This window comes from Dreissena polymorpha, chromosome 3, assembly GCF_020536995.1.
Source record: "Dreissena polymorpha isolate Duluth1 chromosome 3, UMN_Dpol_1.0, whole genome shotgun sequence".
In the NCBI taxonomy this organism is placed as follows: domain Eukaryota; kingdom Metazoa; phylum Mollusca; class Bivalvia; order Myida; family Dreissenidae; genus Dreissena; species Dreissena polymorpha.
The window spans coordinates 93167680-93184104 of record NC_068357.1 but is presented as its reverse complement, the minus strand read 5'-3'; the positions used below and the strand labels follow the sequence as shown (position 1 = coordinate 93184104).

The 16425-nt window shown below is 40.1% G+C and overlaps 3 protein-coding genes and 1 long non-coding RNA gene across 9 annotated transcripts in view; 2 read left to right on the top strand and 2 right to left on the bottom strand.

The window, feature by feature from the left end:
- The window catches only part of LOC127875330 (uncharacterized), a 12459-nt gene extending 6964 nt beyond the window's left edge, over positions 1-5495 (bottom strand). The window contains exons 1-2 of one of the 2 annotated variants that reach the window (XR_008047368.1): positions 5378-5495; positions 1142-1399 (exon numbers count right to left, since the gene is read on the bottom strand). This is a non-coding gene — a long non-coding RNA (uncharacterized LOC127875330). Of the gene's footprint in view, positions 1-1141; positions 1400-4134; positions 4597-5377 lie in introns of those variants that run through there. The other variant, XR_008047367.1, reaches the window with a different exon arrangement.
- LOC127875328 (uncharacterized) lies at positions 4873-13677 on the top strand. Of its 2 annotated transcripts, none has more exons than XM_052420319.1 (7): positions 4873-4981; positions 6936-6987; positions 7903-7933; positions 8323-8466; positions 10675-10769; positions 11082-11229; positions 12820-13677. In XM_052420319.1, the coding sequence occupies exons 2-7, from the start codon at positions 6985-6987 to the stop codon at positions 12846-12848; spliced, it is 450 nt and encodes a 149-aa protein (XP_052276279.1). In that variant the 5' UTR covers positions 4873-4981; positions 6936-6984; the 3' UTR covers positions 12849-13677. The 2 variants fall into 2 exon arrangements, with proteins under 2 accessions (XP_052276279.1, XP_052276281.1); XM_052420321.1 differs by lacking the exon at positions 4873-4981 and adding an exon at positions 6704-6787.
- The window catches only part of LOC127875320 (uncharacterized), a 31783-nt gene continuing 28583 nt past the window's right edge, over positions 13226-16425 (bottom strand). For all 4 annotated transcript variants that reach the window (XM_052420304.1, XM_052420300.1, XM_052420301.1 and 1 more), the window contains one exon: positions 13226-16425. In XM_052420304.1, the coding sequence (XP_052276264.1) occupies positions 16282-16425 (144 nt within the window). In that variant the 3' untranslated portion in view covers positions 13226-16281.
- Positions 15191-15862, top strand: LOC127872405 (uncharacterized). Its single transcript, XM_052415735.1, has 2 exons — positions 15191-15361; positions 15488-15862. Exons 1-2 carry the CDS (start codon positions 15191-15193, stop codon positions 15860-15862), a joined length of 546 nt encoding a protein of 181 aa, XP_052271695.1.

Below are 16425 nucleotides of genomic sequence, written 5' to 3'. Positions count from 1 at the left end.
AATTTTGATAGTTTGCCTAAAACAGTTTATTTGTAGTAAAGACGAGGTGAGAAAGGATTTGCTAAGAGCACATTTTGTAATGTATTATTTAAATTTATTATTCTTTTTCAAAGTTTCTGCCATATATTGATTTGAATTTGTTTTACTGATTAATACGATATGCTGATACGCAATTCTGTTGAATGACTTGAGTCTATGCTATTTTAAGTACCGGCATATGTTTGAACTATGTCTTGATTGTAATGACCGCATTTTTATAAATTGTAATGTTAATAAATGTGTATATTTAATGAATTGTTGAAACCTACAGATATCCACATGGTGATAGGTTACGAAAGCCAAATGATTTCCAGTAAACTTATCGCATCTCTGTGCATCGAATTGTGTCTGTGTCCTAATGGAGTTGGAGGTAAGGCAATGCTAATCGCTGATTGTTTTTCAATTGTTCACTAGTCTATACACAACAAAAACGATTTTTTTTTAATACTTTCATATAATTATTTGTATTCTCATTCAAAAAAATCGGTCGGGCGGTCAGTCCGTGGATCGTTAAGTTTCCGCATTAAAGAAGAATAAATGGAATTCACCATGATTTTTTGACCCACGTGAAACTGTTATTTCAGAATACATGTACGTGGTATTGTGTTTGTGACGGAAGCGCTTCCCAGGCAACATTCTTTTTTAGCTACAGTTCCCTATTTTAAGTTATCAAACAGAGAAAAAGCTCAAACATCCAAACTGTAAATGTTGAACTGGGCTTTGTTCCGACTCTAGGGCTTGTACAAATTTCTACGTTTCAAGAAATAGTATAAACATTCCGGCTTGCTTATTGGAACCATGGCTGTATATTTCTATCGAGCGCAGCAAATAACATTTGTATATGCTACACACCACTAAATGTCCAAAGGGTGTCAAGAACAATTGAATACCGGTCTGAAAGTACAACAACCGAAATATATAGCACCATGCAATATCATATAAGACTTAAGTAATACAAAGCAAGAATCGTACTACGTGAATGTAAGGTAATTACGGGTATATAGGACTGATTCAACAAGATAACTGTTTTATCGATTAAAAATAAACGTATAAGAATATTTTTTAAATTTCCAACTTCAGGTGGATTTTATTGTACTACGACCTGTGTTTCCATAGTCGCTGTCTTCGGATTTTTCGGCGGTGGCGCCATTTTGTCATTACTGGGGTTCACCGCAGGCGGAATAGCAGCCGGATCTTGGGCGGCCAGCTGGATGGCGGCGTTTGGTGGCGCAGTGCCAGCCGGAAGTTTATTTGCGACCCTGCAGTCTATGGCGGCTGCTGGTGCAACCAAGATTTCAGTGGCAACATTTGGGGGCTTATCGGCTTTTTGTGCTGCGCTCTGCGAACCGCTGCCATAGAACTGAGGAAGAAATGCATATTAATCAAAGTGAATAGAGTTAGTCATCGGTGTTGTAAGATAATATTAACGTGAACTGTGTTCTTTAATATATAAAACACAACTCATCGAATATATATCAGTTTATAAGATTTAGTACGAAACAGATGGAGTCAGCATAATGAACATTGTTTATTTTATTTTGTGTTTGATGTGTATATCAACCAAGTTTCTTATAAGAAAAAGTGCATTTCTAATGCCTAATATCAAAAACGTTTTTTTATTATAAGTAAATGTTTTAGATGCATTCGCACTTATTACAACGTAAATGTGCACGCTGATGTATATAATAATTATATGACGTTCGCAACTTCTTAATTAATATCAGAAGTAAACGTCGTCTTTTATTTATCTAGCATAATGAATTATACATATATTGCTGATTAATCAATTTAAGTGTAATTTTCATAAATTTTAACACATCAATGTATTTAACTTTAATTTCTAATTTTTCAAACATATGGATGATACCGAACATTTTGTTTCCATGATATTTTAATACAATATAATATAAGCTTCTCATAACATCGTTTGGTCACTAATGCCCGAAGAATCTATCGTCATTGGCAAAGAGACATACAATCTTCGTGAAAAAAGAAACAAAGCCCTGCGTCATTTGTTTTGTATATATTGTTTTCTTTCTGTATGTCGAATATATGAAAAGGGAAAGTTTGTTTAAGGATTCAATTCAAACGATATGTTCGTGTACCTGGGTGCAGGATCACGTGACTTTGTGGGGTTCACAATTTTACGTTAATGGGTGTAAACACACCGGTATGTGGTGCTTTTCTTTAAATAACTTGTTAAAACAGTTTTTATTAAGAATTAAAACTAGTGCATAGAACAGTTTTATGCTGCTTATGGCAATGTGAAATACATCAGAATTACTTTATTTAATAAGCTTGTGTTCTTGGCCAAAAATTGATGTGTAATGCATTCATCTACACGGTTATGATGCACTCAACGTGACATTTTGACAACCATTTCAGACGTACTCAATGATTTATTCTTAAATCTAAAGATATCGACACATAATGCAAGAAAAAAGTGTCTTTAATGCACTTCAGATTTTTGCAATATTTTTCAATAACTTGAGATATGTGCAAACATAAAGTTCTACACGGTGTGTTTACATTCGATCTAGCCCGTGTGTAAACCCCTGTGAACCCCGTTAATCCTGCACCCTGTATACGGGTTGAATAGACAGGCTGGCGATGCCAGAGTCAGAGTATGACCAGCTCGTATAATGATGGGAGTAAGAACCTCGGCGTTAATGTTGAAGTAGTTAATATAAACTGATTTTCCCCTGTCAGTCAGCAAAAGTATCCGGGGCCAATCTAGTTTAGTAAAGTGATATAAATTATTGTATTCTGGTAATAGCTTATAATCTGGAATAGTATTCGTTTTTCAACCGTTTGACACTCTTTTTTTTATGATCACAAATGAATCTTTTTTTTCGAAATAAGCACATGTTGTTCAATTGCCCTTTTCGAATACCGATATCATGCCGATACAGGGCAGTATTCCATGCAAACTAAAAATACTCAACCAGCATGTATGCCTTCTAAACTGATACACAATTCTTGCTACCAAAAGGATGATTTCTTGGTATGTATCATTTGCCTTACACTCAGTACAAATATCGTGCGTCGCCGCGACTGTCGCGCAAAATATCGAGTATCGCTTCGTGTATCTAGTGTCGCGGTCTGAAATTAGACCGCCATACACGAGATTCTGATAATATGGGCGATATTTGAAGAATACAATATCGTGCGTCGCCGCGATTGTCGCGCAACATATCGTTTATCGCTTCGTGTGTCTAGTGTCGTCCTTTGAACGCGAGACACGACACTCGAAGCGATAGACACACGAAGTAAAATATCGTGCGTCGCCGCGACTGTCGCGAAAAATTATTGTGCGTCGCCGCGACTGTCGCGCAAAATATCGTGTTTCGCCTCGTGTGTCTAGTGTCGCCCTTGATGAAAGAAAGGCGAGATTATAAATGGCACTATCCGGATTCCGTAGTTTACTAATGCTAGAATAATCTTTTATAAGTGTGTCGAGGGCAGCAATATTGATAATAAATGGTTAAAAAATACTGTAACACCGTTTAAAAACCTGACATTGGACAGGCGATATTATTACAGCGATATTTGAACAGTACAAATATCGTGTGTCGCCGCGACTGTCGCGCAAAATATCGAGTATCGCTTGGTGTGTCTAGTGACGCGGTCTGAAATTAGACCGCGATACACGAGATTCGGATAATATGGGCGATATTTGAATAATAAAATATCGTGCATCGCCGCGACTGTCGCGCATAATATCGTGTATCGCTTTGTGTGTCTAGTGTATCCCTTTGAACGCGAGGCACGACACACGAAGCGATACACGATATTTTTCGCGACAGTCGCGGCGACGCACGATATTTTTCGCGACAGTCTCGGCGACGCACGATAGTTTGCGCGACAGTCGCGGCGACGCACGATATATTTAACACTATATATCGCCTTTTGGGCTTCCTACACAGGGGCGATATATCATGTTAAATATATCGTGTGTCGCCGCGAAAAATATCGTGTATCGCTTCGTGTGTCTTGTGTCGCCCTTGATGAAAGAAGGACGAGATTATATATGGCACTATCCGGATTCCGTATGTGAGTGTGTGTTGATATTATATCGAGTAAGATTTAGAAAACCTTTTTTCATATTTTCTGCCGAGCGAATAATGTTTACCGTTGACACTTGCGTGATATTCTATCTGTTCAATAATTTACTCCTGTCTTTAAAAGCAAGATAAAATAAACACAACACAGCACACGGCGACATGAAAATATTCACGAACTATTTAATACGACGTCACTATACGTCACGTGAGTGCTTTATCCAGATATAAAGATTTGTCATGAGTTATTTTAGCACAATGTCAAGGTTTCACTTGTCAACTGAAATTATCAATGGCCAAGGTACGTTGGATTTATCGGACCAGACTAACAGATGATACTCGCACTGTAGTTTTAATCAACCGATCCAGATAGAAGGTGGGCGTATCTTGAACTGGGTAAAGGCTCATGTCCTATATTTACCGCATAGACACGTAACAATTCGTTTGAAGATATGCATGATTCCTTCATACTTAACATTCACGAAATGTCTTATGAATTTACATCGTCTGTTGATACTGACTCAAATGTTTTGCACCAAAGACATATTTAGTCAGCCAACATTGCTAATATCGCATACGACATTTAAAAAAATATTGAAAAAACAAAAACTATATTTAATTCTAACATACACACTTAAATTCTTCTAGAAACAACAGTAATAGCATCAGAATTGTCGTGTCTTGGTACTATTTATATAAAATAAATGCAGCCAATACCCAAAGAAGGATCAAAGGCCCCACATCTGTATTTGTCGTATAAATCTTCCTCAATGGTAACACAGCAACATCGATCACAACCTTTAACACTGAACATCTGAGCAAACGCTCAACAAAGTATGGCATAATTTCAAGGAACTAACTTAAGTAAAACTGTTAAAAAGGTATGTCGATATTTCGTCTATTACATACTAATATTATAAATCAAGTGTCAATGTTAAAGTGAGTTATAAGGATTAAGATCTATGCACTTGAATTATATTTTATAATAACGTTTGTATAAGACATTCAGGCAATGAGCCATAATGAATTAACTCAGTATAATTTCGTATATGCCCTGACATGCATGTACACCGAACATACAGTAACGCATAATGTGTTGATTTTGTAACGATTTTTTTCATTATCCGAAATTAGTGTACATACATTAAATATTGTGTATAAATAAATATATATACTTATATGATTTATTCGCCGACGTTAACTGTTATCAAAAATAAGATACTTAAATAATAATATGTCTATGCACATACATATACTATACTTACATACATACTTACATCACAGGATGTTAATCAGTAGATACCTATTGAAAATATATGTATAACTTATGCAAAACTTTTGTAAGAGTCAATGAGATCCGAAACGTGCCGTATAATTGACATTTGACAACGAATAGGACAACTGGCAGAACGACAAGAGTAAACCTTTATTCCGAATTTTATTTAGTTTCACTATAAGGAAACAATGCCAACAATGGGAGAAATTACCCGGAAATGTAATGAAACAAATATGTTAACAATCATACTCATAAACAGACTTTTTTTACCACGTTTAACCATTCATTTTTAACAGTTTTCTAAAGGGCATAAAGCTTTCTGATATTTGACAAACTAAATATGTCGTTATTCAATTAATAACGTCGAAAATTAAAATAAATAGTTTGTTTCATCATTAGCTCCATGCTTCATCGTTGTATTTATACATATATAATATAAATACACGTGTGCAGATTCTCTGTATATCTGAACAGGCACATAGATGTCCCTGAAGTTTATAAATTAAAAGTGTATGTCGTTAATATATTGGGGTAGAAGTCTTACCCTGATGTTGATCTTTATCAATAACCAATGGACTTTTGGAAGAATTTCCCGACGGTAGACCAGAATGCATAAATCCTAACATGGCTTTAGCATTTCTGAGTGAATCTCCATAAACAAGTGTTACCTGTATACATGTATATGTGTATATTATTAGGTATCCATCCGTGGTCGAAAGTAGTATACGCGCATTATACTATTACTGCTTCAAGAAGAAACAGTAACAACACCTGCTACTACGTGTACTACTATCGTTTTGTCTACTTATAATATTATTTTATGGCATATACTATAGGTTCCAGTTTATCAATTGGTTTTCTACATTTCTGACAGCTGACATTAAATCAGATGATTTTATGATAAAAATTGTCAGACTGACAACTCTATCGATACATATTTCCCACGCTGCTGAGTTTTAATACAGTTATCACGAAATCATACATACTCCATTTGCTCTGACGCGCTAATGTAGCTTGAGACCACCTAATAACTATGGCAACAAATCAATTGACACATCCCACTCCCCCGCCCCATCCATGCAATATAATCGTACTAAACACAAGATTTTGGGTTGCGTCAACACTTCGAAAGGTAAGTTAAAGATTTGAGCAAGGGAAACCAGAGGCACCAACTTAAAATATCATAAATATACAATTGCACCACTCAAATATGCTACTGTTAACACGACATACAGGTGAAATGGCTGATTTTGAATTTGGTCGAGATAGTGTGTCCTCAAACAGGATCATACAGTTTCATGGTGATTTTATGACCACAAACATGTTCATTACGTGATGATTTTATTTAAACTTTCTAAAAAAGAGGAAGGAACATCGTCCAGGATCGCCGCCCGCCGCATGTGTTCCCAGTGTACGTATCGTTATTTTAAATGGACATTAATCTTATGTTCTTTATAATATTATATATTTATTTGCATACAATGCTCGAAACAGACAAATAAAATTAACTGCACAATAGTCGTGCCGTTGATACAAAATGTTATTGTTGTTGTCCACAGGACCTCGTACATACAATTGGAAGAAGGGGCTCTGATCTGACATATCATCATGGTAAAGTCCGAGTGAAACTTTAAGGGGGTATATAGACGGCTAAGCTGGTATTATAATTTACAAAATATGATTATTAATTAATTTTAAATAGTCATGTACTTGTCGCTTAATATAATCTGGTTTCTATCAATGTCCAGTACACAATGTAGTATTTTGTTTTAAAAGTTGTCAATGTGTTATTTTTCGCAAAATAAATCTTAATCGTAAAATTGTTGTAATATGATCATTTACATGAAGTACCGCTGTGTCGTCAATATGCTCGTTTAAATACATATACCAGTACAATGTCACTTGATTAATCCATAATCAAAAACAAGTAAATAAAATGTTTGTTGCACATCTATACCAGGCAAGTTTATGAGAAATCTACGTAACTAGATTTATCTACATGCTTAAAAAGAACAAAACTAGCGTTTCCTACCTACCCAATCAACAATTAATTATAAAAAAGTTCTCATAAAAATTGGAAAAAGCGAATGTTTAGATCAAATTAAGTGTTGCCTTATTTTTGACCGGCTAATGCAATCGTAGTTTAATTACTTTAATTCGGAAATTCAAACTTCAAATAAGTGTTTTATTTGTCTTAGTTTGCCAGAAAATTAACAAAGACAACGCAAAATATGTATTCAATTGAAATTGAACCGCCCTTTGTGAAAACGGGGTTAAATTCATTTGCGTAAAGTGTCGTCCAATATGCAGTCGGCACAGGCTAATCAGGGACGACACTTTTCGCCTATATTGGATTTGCGCTTTAAAGAGACTTCTTTTAAACAAAAAAACCCCATTAAAGCGGAAAGCGTCGTCCCAGCTTAGTCTGTGCAATCTTCACAGGCTAATCCTGGACGACGCTTTACATGCATTGAGCCCTGTTTTATCAGAGCGCGACTCAATTATTTGTTCAATGTTCCATTTCAGGCATCAAAACTCTCAGAGGACCAGATTAAAGGTGATCTAAAAGACCATTTCGTTTTATGGAAAAATCTCATATATGCCTTGATTAACGTTAATTAAAAATCCAATTCATCAGACGAATGGCGAAAATTGTTCCGTAATGACCCTTAAAGCGGTTTGTCCAAACAATGAGAGATATTGGCATATCGTCCTGGTTTTTGTCGATATATGGAACGTTTTCTTACTTGAAACTACTCATTCCCAAACGTCAACATCTTTGTACGTATATACTTGTAGCATAGTCAAATTATGACAGTCCTAGTGACTGCATCTCTATATGTACATTATACTCTTTATAGTCAAACTATGACTGCATTAATGAATGCATCTGTATACCACACTACGTACATACTACAGCATAGTCAGCCTAGTACTGTTTTGCAGCCATCAAAGACGCGTTCTTCATGTTCGACGTGCAAGACAAGGGTACGATCCCCACAAATGACCTTGGCAACGCAATCCGCGCCCTGGGGCGCAACCCCTCGGAGGCGGAGGTGAAAATGATGTCGAAGGAGGCGGACGCGAAAGGTACGGGTGATTTTGGTGATGAAAGGTACGCGTGATGTTGGTGATGAAAGGTACGGGTGATGATGGGGTTGAAAAGTACGGACGATAATGGTGGTGAAAGGTACGGGTGATGATGGTGGTGCACGGTACGGATGATGATGGTGGTGAAAGGTACGGATGATGATGGTCGCGAAAGGTACGGATGATAATGGTGAATGGTACGGATGGTGATGGTGGTGAAAGGTACGGGTGATGATGGTGGTGAAAAGTACGGGTGATGATGGTTTTGAAAGGTACGGGTGGTGATGGTGGTGAAAGGTCTGAGTTATGATGGTGGTGAAAGGTACGGGTGATAATGGTGGTGAAAGGTACGGGTGATGATGGTGGTGAAAGGTACGGGTGATGATGATGGTGAAAGGTACGGGTGATGATGGTGGTGAAAGGTACGGGTGATGATAATGGTGAAAGGTACGGGTGATGATGGTGGTGAAAGATACGGGTAGTGATGGTGGTGAAAGGTACAGGTGATAATGGTGGTGAAAGGTACGGGTGATGATGGTGGTGAAAGGTACGGTTGATGGTGATGAAAGGTACGGGTGATGATGGTGGTGAAAGGTACGGGTGATGATGCGAGGTACGGGTGATGATTGTGGTGAAAAGTACGTGTGATGATGGTGGTGAAAGGTACAGGTTATGATGCAAGGTACGGGTGATGATGGTGGTGAAAGGTACGGGTGATGATGGTGGTGAATGGTACGGGTGATGATGGTAGTGAAAGGTATGGGTGATGATGGTGGTGAAAGGTACGGGTGATGGTGGTGGTAAAAGGTACGGGTGATGATGGTGGTGAAAAGTACGGGTGATGATGCAAGGTACAGGTGATCATGGTGGTGAAAGATACGGGTGATGATGGTGGTGAAAGGTACGGGTGATGATGGTGGAGCAAGGTACGGGTGATGATGGTGGTGAAAGGTATGGGTGATGATGGTGGTGAAAGGTACGGGTGATGATGGTATTGAAAGGTACGGGTGATGATGGTGGTGAAAGGTACGGGTGATGATGGTGGTGAAAGGTATGGGTGATGACGGTGGTTAAAGGTACGGGTGATGATGGTGGTCAAAAGTACGGGTGATGATGGTGTTGAAAGGTACGGGTGATGATGGTAGTGAAAGATACGGGTGATGATGGTGGTGAAAGATAAGGGTGATGATGGCGGTGAAAAGTACGGATGATGATGGTTAAGGCGGTGAAAGATACGGGTGATTATGGTGTTGAAAGATACGGGTGATGAAGGCGGTGAAAGGTACGCTTGATGATGGTGGTGAAAGCTACGGGTGATGATGGTGGTGAAAGATACGGGTGATGATGGTGGTGAAAGATAATGGTGATGATGGCGGTGAAAAGTACGGATGGTGATGGCGGTGAAAGATACGGGTGATGATGGTGGTGAAAGCTACGGGTGATGATGGTGGTGAAAGATACGGGTGATGATGGTGGTGAAAGATAAGGGTGATTATGGTGGTGAAAGGAAAGGGTGATAATGGTGTTGAAAGGTACGGGCGATGATGGTGATAAAAGGAACGTGAGTTGATGGTGTTGAAAGGTACGGGTGATTATGGTGGCGAAAGGTACGGATGATAATGGTGTTTAAAGGTACGGGCGATGATGGTGGTATAAGGAACGGGAGTTGGTGGTGGTGAAAGGTACGGGTGAGGATGATGGTAAAAGGTACAGGTGATGATGGTGGTGAAAGGTACGGGTGATGATGGTGGTGAAAGGAACAGGTGATGATGGTGTTGAAAGGTACGGGTGATGATGGTGGTAAAGGTACGGGTGATGATGGTGGTGAAAGGTACGGGTGATGATGGTGTTGAAAGGTACTGGTGATGATGGTGGTGAAAGGTACTGGTGATGATGGTGGTGTAAGGTACGAATGATGATGGTGTTGAAAGGTACGGGTGATGATGGTGGTGAAAGGTACGGGTGATGATTGTGTTGAAAGGGTAGGATGGTGTTGGTGGTGAAAGGTACGGATGATGATGGTGGTAAAAGGTACGAGTGATGATGGTGGTAGGAGATCAACGTGAAAACACTTTTAAATTACACTTTTATTAAGATAAGGTTTCATGAAGTATGTCAATACCTTTAATTTAACTGCAATTAACATGTGTAGATCGCACAAAGTTATATATCTTATGCTTAAAAATAGACTTGTAACTTTATCTTCAGGGACAGGTTTTATCACGGAGAAGGACTTTGAAGACACGGTGTCAAAGCACTGGAACTCCGTGTCAAATGAAGACGAGATCATCGAAGCATTCCAGGTAGGCATATTGCCGAATAAATAACCTTTGAATTAAAGGTACCTAAAAGAGAATCGACAAATTTTAGACAAGAACAAAATAGAAACAACAAAACACACACACGCGCGCACGCACACACACACACGCGCGCACACACACACAAACCCAACTTTAGTTGACGCGTATAACCTGTTTTCATGTGCGTATAGCAAATAAAAAACAAAAACCAATATTTCTATAGGTGAGTAGGCGTTTTTTTAACCAAAATAGAAACTTGCATCAAATTTACACGAACAATTACGATTAAAAAACGGCAAACATTCTCCATTTCAGCAATTCGATCGCGAAGGAACCGGCTACATCGACGCGAAGCAACTCCGTCACGTGCTACAGAACATGGGTGAGAGGCTACAAGAAGCGGAAGTAGACGCGCTCATGGAGGTCGCCGATCTCGACTCGGACGGGCAGCTTAATTACAGATGTGAGAATTGCATTTCAGTATAGTACCATGTCGTTTTCGAACATGTATGTACAATTGTTTTCGTTAACATTAGCCGGAAATTTATGTAAAAAATAAATGTTATATTATGCAGTTAAAGATAATCTTGTAATTATAAAAGAGGGACATGATGGCCCTGAATCGCTCACCTGCCTAACCAAATACAATCCCAACCCATATGTCATCAAGATAAACATTCTGACCAAATTTCATAAAGGTTGGATGAAAACTGTGACCTCTATTGTCTACACAAGGTTTTTCTATTATTTGACCTAGTGACCTAGTTTTTTACCCCAAGTGACCTAAATACAATCCCAACCCAGATGTCATCAAGATAAACATTCTGATCAAATTTTATAAAGATTGGATGAAAACTGTGACCTCTATTGTCTACACAAGGCCTTTCAATTATTTGACATAGTGACCTAGTTTTTGACCCCAGATGACCCAAATACAATACCAACCCAGATTTCATCAAGATAAACATTCTGACCTCTATTGTCTATACAAGGTTTTTCTATTATTTGACCTAATTTTTGACCTAGTGACCTAGTTTTTGACCCCAGATGACCAAAATACAATCCCAACCCAGATTTCAGGAAGATAAACATTTTGACCAAATTTCATAAAAGATTGGATGAAAACTGTGACCTCTACTGTCTACACAAATTGCTGACGGTTTTTCTATTATTTGACCTAGTTTTTGACCTCAGATGACCCAAATACAATACCAACCCAGATTTCATCAAGATAAACATTCTGACCAAATTTCATAAAGATTGGATGAAAACTGCGACCTCTATTGTCTACACAAGGTTTTTCTATTATTTGACCTAGTTTTTGACCTAGTGACCTAGTTTTTGACCCCAGATGACCCAAATACAATCACAACCCAGATTTCATCAAAATAAACATTCTGACCAAATTTCATAAAGATTGGATGAAAACTGTGACCTCTACTGTCTACACAAACAAATTGTTGACGGACGCACGCACGCACACACAACGGACATCGTACATCACACGGTCACATAAGCTCACCATGTCACTTCGTGAATGTTTCTGTAGTGTTAGCTTTAATAAGTTTGTTTATTTGAAAATGTATAAATCCTTACTCATTTTTGTATACAAGTAGTTCTAACCGAACATTTGAGGCAAACCTTGGCCAAAATGTGTTTGATGCAAATGCGTTGTGTCTTTCACGCTAAGCGGAAGCATTTTGGATTGTGTCTGCCAAAAACATATACATGTAAATGCGACTCTGGGAAAACTGGGCCTAATGCATGTGCGTTAAAAGTCGCCCCAGATCGCAAGGACACTTCATTAAAACGCAGAAATGCAATGAAGGTGAAAAATGTTGTTTCTGATTAGCCTGTGTGGACTGCACAGGCTTATCTGGGACGACCCTTTACACATGCATGAAACCCCGTTTTCACAGAGCGAGTTGCAATTATATGTTATTGGCAGACACAATCCAAAATGCTGGTCGCTCCTACTGGTACAACCTTCTCCATTTTGATAATAATCTTATTTTTACTTTTTTTTTGCATACACTTAATCACTCTTTTGTAGCCCTTACACAGATGCTGCTGGCGAAGTAACGATTCGGATGAGCCAAATTCCCTCAGTTCTATACAACAATGTGTCAAACTGGAGTGGGTGATCATTGGCAGCCGTACAGGAGACGCAATTGTTCTCGACTATTGTCTGACTCTGTTGCATCGCATATATATTTCACTGACACAAGTTTTATTAAGATATATGAAAATAAGTGCATGCTTGTGCAAATTAAATAGTCAATAAATTGTAATTTTATTTGCTAATAAGGATACATTCATTACTTTTGATTTAAAATCATTTTATACGTTATTATTGTCACTGTGTTGGGTGGGTTGGCCTCACATTCACTGATCACCACGTACTCTGATATTTAAGTATACATGTATATATATTAAAATCACCACAAACATCACACTAATAAAGTGTACATATGTAGATTTATTACAATCATGGAATAGAGTACATATGAACATTGATTACAATTATCATATAAAGCACATAGGTACTTTTATATCAATCATACAATAATATACATTTTGTTACAATCAGCAAAAAAAACACGCATGTTACATTAAACTATGTACATATTGTTACAATCAACATATTAATCACGTGCTAATCAAGTAATGAACATTTATTAAAGTCATCAAGTGTCTGAACAACTGCATTGAATCCTCATGCTATCAAGAATAACCCCATTTGTCAATATGATGACACTTGAACTGATGAAACCAAAACCTTATTAACTCATCAATGCATCAATTGCCTAAACATTATAGAAAATAAAAAGTGTGCATATTTAAAACATATACTGACTATGGCCACTATTTTGTGTTCAGGGTGATTGTGCAATAAATAACGCCTCTAGTTTTCCTACTCCTTTTCTTTTCTCTGCCCTAGATTTTGGCAAGACCAAGTATCACCAACTAATTTCAGATATCGTTTGGAACATTTTTATGAGCAAATTAAAAAAAAATTCAGCTTTAAATGTACCATCTAGAAAGTTTACAAAGTAAATTTTGACTACATGTATACTAATAGCAAAAAGCGACATTGTCTTTTATGGTAAACTAAAACATGGTAGTGATAGATGACGTCACATATGGGACAGTGTGGGTGTGGTACAGTGTGGGGTGTCAGGCATCAGACAGTGTGGGTGTGTCACAGTGTGGGATGGAAGGCATCAGACAGTGCAGATGTGGTACAGTGTGGATGGAAGGCATCAGACAGTGAGGGTGTGGTACAGTGTGCGATGGAAGGCATCAGACAGTGTGGGTGTGGTACAGTGTGGGGTGGAAGTCATCAGACAATGTGGGTGTGGTACAGTGTGGGGTGTCAGGCATCAGACAGTGGGGATGTGGTACAGTGTGCGATGGAAGGCATCAGACAGTGTGGGTGTGGTACAGTGTGGGGTGGAAGGCATCAGACAGTGTGGGTGTTGTACAGTGTGGGTGTGGTACAGTGTGGGGTGGAAGGCATCAGGCAGTGGGGGGAGGGTGGTACAGTGTGGGATTTCAGGCATCAGACAGTGTGGGTGTGGTACAGTGTGAGATGGAAGGCATCATACAGTGTGGGTGTGGTACAGTGTGGGGTGGAAGGCATCATACAGTGTGTGTACAGTGTGGGTGTGGTACAGTGTGGGATGTCAGGCATCAGGCAGTGGGGGTGTGGTACAGTGTGGGATGGAAGGCATCAGACAGTGTGGGTGTGGTACAGTGTGGGGTGGAAGTCATCATACAGGGTGGGATGGAAGGCATCAGAAAGTGTGGGTGTGGTACAGTGTGGGGCGGAAGTCATCATACAGTGTGGTTGTGGTACAGTGTGGTGTGGTGCAGTGTGGGTGTGGTACAGTGTGGGGTGGAAGTCATCATACAGTGTGGGTGTGGTACAGTATGGAGTGAAGTCATCAGACAGCGTGGGTGTGGTAGTGTGGGTGTGGTACAGTGTGGGTGTGGTACAGTGTGGGATGAAAGGAATTAGACATTGTGGGTGTGGTACAGTGTGGGATGTCAGGCATCAGGCAGTGTGGGTGTGGTACAGTGTGGGGTGGAAGGCATCATACAGTGGGGGTGTGGTGCAGTGTGGGTGTGGTACAGTGTGGGTGTGGTACAGTGTTGGATGTCAGGCAACAGACAGTATGGGTGTGGTACAGTGTGGGGTGTCAGGCATCAGGCAGTGTGGGTGTGGAACAGTGTGGGATGGAAGGCATCAGACAGTGTGGCTGTGGTACAGTGTGGGGTGGAAGTCATCATACAGTGTGGGGTAGAAGGCATCATACAGAGTGGAGTGGAAGGCATCAGATAGTGTGGGTGCGGTACAGTGTGGGATGGAATGCATCAGACAGTGTGGGTGTGAAACAGTGTGGGGTGGAAGGCATCAGACAATGTGGATGTGGTACAGTGTGGGATGGAAGGCATCAGACAGTGTGGGTGTGGAACAGTGTGGGGTGGAAGGCATCAGACAGTGCGGGTGTGGAACAGTGTGTGGTGGAAGGCATCAGACAGTGTTGTTGTTGTACAGTGTGGGATGGAAGGCATCAGACAATGTGGGTGTGGTACAGTGTGGGATGGAAGGCACCAGACAACGTGGGTGTTGTATAGTATGAGGTGGAAGGCATCAGACAGTATGGGTGTGGTACAGTGTGAAGTGGAAGGCATCAGACAGTGTGGGTGTGGTACAGTGTGGGATGGAAGGCATCAGACAGTGTGGGTGTGGTACAGTGTGGAATGGAAGGCATCAAACAGTGTGGGTGTGGTACAGTGTGGGATGGAAGGCATCAGACAGTGTGGGTGTGGTACAGTGTGGAATGGAAGGCATTAGACAGTGTGGGTGTGGTACAGTGTGGGTGTGGTACAGTGTGGGGTGGAAGTCATCATACATTGTGGGTGTGGCACAGTATGGGGTGAAGTCATCAGACAGCGTGGGTGTGGTACAGTGTGGGATGAAAGGCATCAGACAGCGTGGGTGTGGTACAGTGTGGGATGGAAGGCATCAGACAATGTGGGTGTGGTACAGTGTGGGATGGAAGGCACCAGACAATGTGGGTGTTGTATAGTGTGGGGTGGAAGGCATCAGACAGTATGGGTGTGGTACAGTGTGTGGTGGAAGGCATCAGACAGTGTGGGTGTGGGATGGAAGGCATCAGACAATGTGGGTGTGGTACAGTGTGGGATGGAAGGCACCAGACAATGTGGGTGTTGTATAGTGTGGGGTGGAAGGCATCAGACAGTATGGGTGTGGTACAGTGTGAAGTGGAAGGCATCAGACAGTGTGGGTGCGGTACAGTGTGTGGTGGAAGGCATCAGACAGTGTGGGTGTGGTACAGTGTGGGGTGGAAGGCATCAGACAGTGTGGTTGTGGTACAGTGTGGGATGGAAGTCATCAAACAGTGTGGGTATGGTACAGTGTGGGTTAAACAGCGTCTCATTTTATATGTTTGGTACAATGTGGGATGAAAGGTGTGGGTGTTACTTGTCAAGATGTGTATGTGTGATACAGTGTGGGATGGAAGGCGTGGGCCAGCAGTTTCTCGCTCTCCTCGTGGTTGGTCTTGTGGATGTCCATGTGTATCTTCACCAGCACCTCTGGCAAGAGGACCTTGATGAGGTAGTCCAGGTA